Below are 8,085 nucleotides of genomic sequence, written 5' to 3' on the forward strand. Positions count from 1 at the left end.
ATAACTTTGTATATTCGCATTGTTTTCATTAAGTATATTGCTTCAATATCAATTTAATTTTAATGCAATGTTCTATTTGCACTCAACTTAGACTATCATTGCACTTTTTACCGACAGTGATTTGAGTGCAATTTACCTAAAACCACTTCGCCCTGATTCTACAACATTTTGCTTCATATAATAGAATAGTGGAAACAATAGGACGGAGCCTTAGTTGGTATCTGTATTGGATTTTCATAAATTTGCCAAATTTATGCATTTGACTTTTGCCTGTAGCTTTTTAATAAATTTTCTAACAGAAAGGAAGGATACCAAACAATGTGCTTTGTTTCCTTTCCAAATCAGCGGTCTCCTTACATGTAGCCAAAGAGGACGCTAAGTAAAAGTTCAAGGTTGCTCTGAAGGAATTTCAAGAGTTTGCCATGATGTCAAGTCAATTGTGTTGAGTCTTGTTGATTTTATATGAAGATTTACAAAGAAACTAAATTTTTCCTAAATCACTACGTATGTGGACATGCAAAGAAGTATAAAAGTATGTGAAAGTAAAGACTAAAATAGTTTTTAAGATTTTTCAAACAAATTTCTTTTATTTTGATGAGAATTTTTTAAATAAACTTAGTCTATTTAAATTTTTCACATTATGCTTAAGTAATTGAACTAATACGATAAAATAAATAAATAATTTAAATATATTAATTTAAATACATAAGTTAACTAAATAAACATTCAAATAAATAAATAAATAAATAATATTTTAATAAATAAACTATTAAAAGTTTCTTTTTTTGTTATAACTCAAAAAAGGCACACTTTGTGTGCTCAACACACAAAACAGACAAAACCATTTAAATAATTAAATTAAATAATAAATAAATAAATTAAATTAATTAAAATTTTTTATGTAACTAATTTAACTACGTCTACGTATTTTACGTCGTCGACTGTCCTTTGTTTTTGTCACAGCGCGTGCCACAGTTTCGACGAAGGTGAAACCATCTTTACCGTTTTGTTCAATATAACTTGCGGGCAAGACGAAACCATAACGTCCAGTGTCACCCATTTCAATGGTGTATGCGTACTTAATGCCTGCGAAACCTTTAGCCCAATCATCCGAGCCACCAGCAGCTGGGTATAATGTTGTTGCAGAAGAACCGACCGTGTATTTGAAACCAGTGCTCTTTGTGATTGTCTGTCATGGAAGAATGTATAAATATTATTAGTATATTTTTTAAGTAAAATTTTTTATTTATAGAGTTTTTGAATAGTACTGTATTTCAACAACAAAATTTTATTTTAATTCATTTAATATTTTGGCTGACCATACAGTTGGCAGGAGTATTGCCAAATACTCATCATCATGGTCTTTCAAATAATAATAATTGGTTTTCGTACTTAAAGCAATTGTATAGTAAGTCACCCACAACGAGAAGGAATAAGAATACTCCGAAGGTAAGACATGATTGTCGTAATAGGCGACTAAAATTCAGTAGGCACCATCCGATACTGTTTGGAGTATAAATTGTAAAAAGTGAGTTGCACTTGCGGCACGCGATTAGAGATGTATACCTGCTGCCACAAAAATCAGAGCCTATAGATTCGGTATCCTAACTAATAGATAGTCCAATTTAATAGTTGGATTTTAATCACAGTCCTCACGTTGCATTTTCTGACCGTGTGCTTTGCCCCAAAAAAGAGCAGACGTGTTAGATAGGTCTTGCTGTCTTTCAAAGAGAAGACTGTATCCAAACGTAAAGCTTTAATTGGTATCGATGGAAATTATTAAGATTCTAATGGGAGCGTTTATGGGCGCTTTATACTGATATGTGTGTTAAAATCATTGCGTCTTAAGCCTTAACGGCAACTTAACATTTTAAAAAGTTATAGACTCTTTATTATCAGCCAAAAAATAAATTTAATAATTTAATTTTATTAATTAAAATAAAATGTTGTGATTATTCACTACTATTCAAAGACATTCCGATTAGTTAAATAGTTTTCTCTCATCGTAACTGATTTTAACAATTGAATTTAATAAAATATTATTATTTTATGTTAGAAAAAAATTTAACCTGTTTTGTTAAAATAAGTCTATATATAAGTTCGTATGAATATAAACAAAAACTTACAGTGCCAGCTTGTCTAGCTACACGATCTAAATCTGATTTGTCGTTCGTTACACGGTAATCATAGCCCCAAGGATACAATATGTATTGTCCATAACTGTGGAAGGATAAGTAAGCTTGGAATGTATTACGTGGGAAGTTGCTTATATATTTAGAAATATAGAATGTTTCTGGTTCGGAGAAAGCTTTGCTGCCACGGTATGTTTGTGAGCATGGATTAGCTGAGGTACCCTTACCACCCCATTTATAGCCAAAGTTACGATTTAAATCAACGCCAGGACAGTTGCGACCATGTGAACGCATATTCTTACGCCACAAACGATCTGTGGTGTGAGAATATTCATAACCATCAGGATTAGCAACAGCATGTATGTGCCTGAAAAAGCAAAACATCAATATAATTTATTGAAAATGATTTTCCGGAAAAATGTTTTTATTACAATATTTTCATGCACATTTTGGTGCTATAATGAAATTGCAAAACTTACCAATTGACATTCTTCATATGTGCTGGCATATCATCCCAACCTTCAACAATTTGATTTGCGATGTATGTAACTGCGGCAGGACTTATCCATTCACGTGCATGCATGCCACCATCAATCCAAACACCAGGATTGCCTGCATTGCCATTCGATATTCTGTTGCAAGGTTGCAAGTTATTTGAAAAAGGAAATTAATAAAATATCATATTACTTTCATATTTCCGACTTACTTCAATATTTTCAATGGACGTTTTTGAATTGAATAACCAATAGTTTCGACAGTGCAAATATCAGGATAAGTCTTAGCCAAATAGTCGAAGAAACCGTGTATATCATCTAAGCGGTGATAGGCTTGCCAAGTCAAACGATGTCCTAGAAGAAATAAAAAGCCCATGAACTTATTATCAAAGTAAGAAAACTAATCAAGCATGAAAGGTTTCTTGAAAACTTGCACGAATCCTTAAATTTAACACCCTCGTCTTTATTCCTATCGTAATTATGGTGTAGCGCCTAAAAGCTTTGGTTTTTCTTCGTCCTTAGTGGGGTTTTCATTTGAAATTTGTTGCTTTGTTAGGGAAAAAAGTTTTTGTTTTTCGATAAGTGTGAAGGGAAATTGCCGCGTTTACACGCAGTCTTGGATACGTGCATTATTTTGCGCATATGCACTATTAAAAAAATTGTTGATTTTATATTTGTAAAAGTATTTCACAAAACATTTCTTGTAAATAAACTCAACATTTTACCAGTCATTCTATGCAATTTGTGAAGTAAACAAGTTAAGTTGTGCTAAAGTGCTAAAATCACCATCAAAACACTTCAATATAAATATTTGTTAACGTGGTTATAAACATTTAAAAAAATGATTACTCTAGCAAAACATTTCTATCAGTACTATTGTTGCAAATACTTCTTGTGTAAACATGTTAAAAGGGATTCCTATTTATTGCTAATGTCTATCAACAAAAATTATTTTATTGATTAAACAATATGTTTACCTTTTGATTGATGTGAGTAAAATTGTTTGCTTGAACTTTTAATTGTCGCACAATTAATTTGATTTGAATTTACGCAATTTTGCCGATATCCTTACGATTTATACAATGTGAACTATAAAAGACTGAAACACCTGCCTTCAACAGGACAAACTTCATGTATAAAAAGTTCTATACGTTGTAAGTGTTAATACAAACTCTTAACTATTTTTGTATTTAAAAATATAAAATATAAAATATTTTTAATATCTATAAAAAATTAATATTGTTTTTTAAACATAAGAAATTATGTATATTTTTATTATCAATGATTATAAGCATTAATGCAAAGTAATTAATTTTTGATGCAATTATAATTCATGTACCCATAATGTAGATAATTTAGTTAACATATTTAAAAAACAATAATTAAGTTTTTGTTTCCAATAGTATAAACTATGATATACAAAATATTTGGAATGGTCATGACTATATAGTTATTTCAAGATTTTAACTGAAAAATTTGTTCACTACCTCTCTCCTTTCTATTTGAATATAGATTTCTTGTCATTATTATGTTGAAGCTCTTTGAGCTTGTGTACTTGAGCACTTTTACTCTTTCTAAACTCCAAGTATATTCAAAACCCCCCTTTACGCCTTGACTGCATTATTGTTTATCATTTCAACTTCATCAGACTAAGCAATAATTGACTTCTGATCTGCATACCTCCTTGAGGACCCTGTAACCATTCTGAGATTTGATAACGCGATGTTGATAAGTCTGTCAGTTTTCGCAAATAATTTCAGGGCTGTATTCTTTATATATTTTTTGATGGGATCAATCTTGAGGTCCGTGAGTCATTCGTCATATTATATCAAATGTTAAAACAAAATAATAATCAGTTTATTTAAAAGCAAATGACCCGTTCTATTATTATGATCCAGGTATATAAAGTTTTTGGAACAACCGTAGAGTCAGCTGAAGAAATTAGCCGATTAAACACTTTTTTTGGATTTTACAATTTCATTACTACAACTTCCCTATTCGAAGAAAGATTTCTAGTCATATGGTATTAAATGTTTAATCAAAATAATAAACACTTCATTTGATAGTAATGGAAACTTTTAGCATCTTATAGTATTATGATCTATGGTATATTAAATCTTCGGAACAACTGTATGCTCAGTTCAAGATTTTCCGTAATTAAACATTTTGTTAGATTTAAAAATTTTTTCTTTCTATGCGAAGATAGGTTTCTAGTCATAGGATATCAAATCTTTAATTAAAATTTTATTTTAATTTATTTTATTTAAAAATAATGGTAAAGGAATAAAATCTCTTTAGATGTCTCACATTACTGTTAAGAATACTATTTATAAATAGTATTGTGTTATTCTACCTAGGTGAAGGTATACTGAAATATAAGTATAAACTATGACTATAAGTAATTTCGGTTCTTGTTAAAAATAAACACATTTAAAATAATAACTCAGCTATCTTTAACTTTTCAGTAGGACAAATATAATGTATATTGTATAGCCTTACTTTATGGACTATATTGATTTTAATACTAAAATCTTTCATTAAAATATTTTTCAGTTTTTTTATAGTAATAATTTATAGTAAAATCTTTTAGTAGTATGCCTCTCTGTGATATTTAATTTGCATTTAGTTGACATATAAAAAAAGGTTATCTGGACTTTTAGTTTAGTATATGATAGCTAAATGTAAATAAAATGGATGCGGTGGCGATAAATTATATCAAGTTTTATTAGTTATAAAAGCAGATTTATAAAATATTAATAATAATTTAGTGCATTATTGTTACAATATATCAAATAAACCAATTGACTGACTTTTAAAAAATAAAATATATTATTACATTTATATATCTCTATAAATATTAAAGAAAAATCAGTTCATTATTTGGTTATTATAAAACAATTTTAATAGTATAATCTATATCATTTAATTTAAGTTTCTCTATAAATGTTAAAGAAAAATCAGTTCCGATTCCGAATAGACCACTACAATAAAATTTATAATGTTTGTTTTGAAAATATTTTCGAATATGTATAAAAATTTATTTATTAAGCTGAAACTACTACTAGTTTACATATATCTCAATGGAATTAATGAATCATGCCATTCAGACAGTTTAACAATAAACTAATCAGAAACGTATTACTTTATAAGCGATTCATCATCGAAGACCTCAATGGAATTAATGGATTATGCCATTCAGACAGGTCGACATAAACTAAACAATACTATATTACTTTATAAATTGGTCAGTTGGCAAACGATTGATTCATCATCGTCTGTAAGGCACAAAGACACACTTAAATACCGATTGAACCAAATGTTTTATAGTCATTGACCCATTTTTAAAAAAAGAAGTAAAATATCAAAAAGAGAATCTGCGTATATATTTTAAAGACTGGATGCATACAATGTCTTGCATAGTATCCACATTTAAACAAAAATGTGTGTTTTTAGTGTAATTGCTATTTTTTATTTTAATATATTTTCAGTTTCTTTCTCCTAAAGATTAAAAAATATTTTTTCAATAAAAAAATTAAGTAAAAACGCTAATAATGCTCTTTTAATGAAAAAATGAAAGAAATGCTCAAATTTGTTCATTATTTATATTATTACGACTATTAAAATTAAATTTATATTAATTTGTTTTATTTATTTACTATTATTACTATCATTAATATTATTAAAATATTAACATTGCAAATAAAGTAAATTTATTTGAATTAAAATTAATATTACTAAGTAAATGAGCAAAACGTTTTAACTAAAAATATGTGCTCGTGGAGTCAAGTTTATTTTTAGTTTTAATTTTAAAATTCTACATATATTCATATAAACATACAAAGATAACCTTTTGATAATAATATTTTTCTATTTAATCACCTAAAGTTCTTAAAGTACTTGATTACTATTCTGATATCAAGTCTATCAATTAAATAGTACACATAATTAGAAAATAAATATATACATTCCCAGGAATATGCTCCTGGGAATGTATATTCTTACGGAAATGGCAATAAAACTCTGTAAAGTAGATTTTATACTACTTTTTATTGAAGCAATAGGGCTTAAAGACCTACTCTAAACATAGAAGGTGGCACAATAGATCCGACGGTCGCAGAGCCATATCCCCTAACAATAATAATACTATCGCTATTATACAAAAATCATATAAAGTCCTTATTGTAAGAAAAATTTTATTTTTGAAGTATCTGAAATTGCTTCCAGGTTTATTTGCGAAGGTTAAATTAAAAGTTATAAATTCATTCTATAAAAAAATCAAATAAAACTTTACCGCAAAATTACATTTGTAACTCTAATTGGTTACATTAGCATTAAGTAAGGCGAAAACCCTTAAAGGAAAGGGTGGGCGTTAAAATTACTTAGCGAAAGGTGTCAAAAAATACAACCCCAAAAAACCCAAAAAGTTATTTTTGGCGTTGATAAGAAAACAAATATAAGTTAAACTTTTATTGTAATTTCTTTTTTGTTTTTTTAAACAATTTTTGGTAATTGGCCAAACAAATCAAAAATTTCAATGAAACATGCAACTAATGTCAAGGATAAAAAACACAAGTGTAAATTACAACACTGAAAGCAAATATGTTTTTAAGAGTTTACCAAATGACTTTTAGATTTATCGCAATAAAATAATAAAAATTAATAAAAAGTCTTCTACTCTATTTCTATTTTATTTTTTACATATTTTTTCCATACTTCTTCCATATATCTTTTTTATATGAATAAGTTTTATTTAGATATAAATATTGGTTTTCAATGATATGACTATCTCACCCCTCATAAAAGTTATGTGGAAATTTAAAAGAATCTTATAGCCCGAGTATCATTTAGAAGGGGTTACACTGTTGTGAAATTGGCTTTACCAGTCAACATATGTGTTTCGTTCGTATCTATGGTGTTAGGTTAAAATTATATTTTATTTACTCCTTTTGAATATCGTCTATCGTACATTGGAAGAACTATGTATATTAGTCCATTCATGCATGCACATATTCGTTGAATTTTATTGTGCATGTTACACTCTGTTTTTCTTTTAAGTAAACAAAAATGCAATAGAAGAAACTACATTAATTTAAATGCCACTTTTATGGCATTTATCACCTCATTGGTGACACAAAATGTCTATAGAAATTAAGGAATTTCAATAAACCTTGCACGTTTACTCGCATTTTTACTTTTTACATTTAGTGTGTTTTTTGTTTTTGTAGCAAAACTTTTACTATTAACTGTTGAACTGATTTTAAGCCATTCAGTTAGGCGCCTCATACATTCAAACACCTTCAGATACAGTAGATAGAGTAGATACTTCGACTGGTAACGTGGAAAAGCTTTTACCCCATTTTAAGTGTACAACATTTACTTACCAATTTGCTTGGTTGGCTCGGTTTGATGGCTTATAAAAGCATTTACTTAGGTGTCTCACAATTAAATTGCTTTTAGTG

General features: G+C 28.3%; 2 protein-coding genes across 2 annotated transcripts in view; both read right to left on the minus strand.

Moving 5' to 3' along the window:
• Window positions 1-823: 823 nt before the first annotated feature.
• LOC119666711 (carboxypeptidase B-like) lies at window positions 824-3,002 on the minus strand. Its single transcript, XM_038075994.1, has 4 exons — window positions 2,839-3,002; window positions 2,612-2,764; window positions 2,127-2,499; window positions 824-1,189 (listed from the first exon to the last, which is right to left on the minus strand). The coding sequence occupies exons 1-4, from the start codon at window positions 3,000-3,002 to the stop codon at window positions 911-913; spliced, it is 969 nt and encodes a 322-aa protein (XP_037931922.1). The 3' UTR covers window positions 824-910.
• A 228-nt stretch (window positions 3,003-3,230) lies between these two features.
• The window catches only part of LOC119666713 (trichohyalin-like), an 8,732-nt gene continuing 3,877 nt past the window's right edge, over window positions 3,231-8,085 (minus strand). Inside the window, exon 3 of the mRNA XM_038075995.1 lies at window positions 3,231-3,273. Within this exon, the coding sequence (XP_037931923.1) occupies window positions 3,231-3,273 (43 nt within the window). The remainder of the gene's footprint in view (window positions 3,274-8,085) is intronic.

This window comes from Teleopsis dalmanni, chromosome 1, assembly GCF_002237135.1.
Source record: "Teleopsis dalmanni isolate 2A chromosome 1, ASM223713v2, whole genome shotgun sequence".
Classification (NCBI taxonomy): Eukaryota; Metazoa; Arthropoda; class Insecta; order Diptera; family Diopsidae; genus Teleopsis; species Teleopsis dalmanni.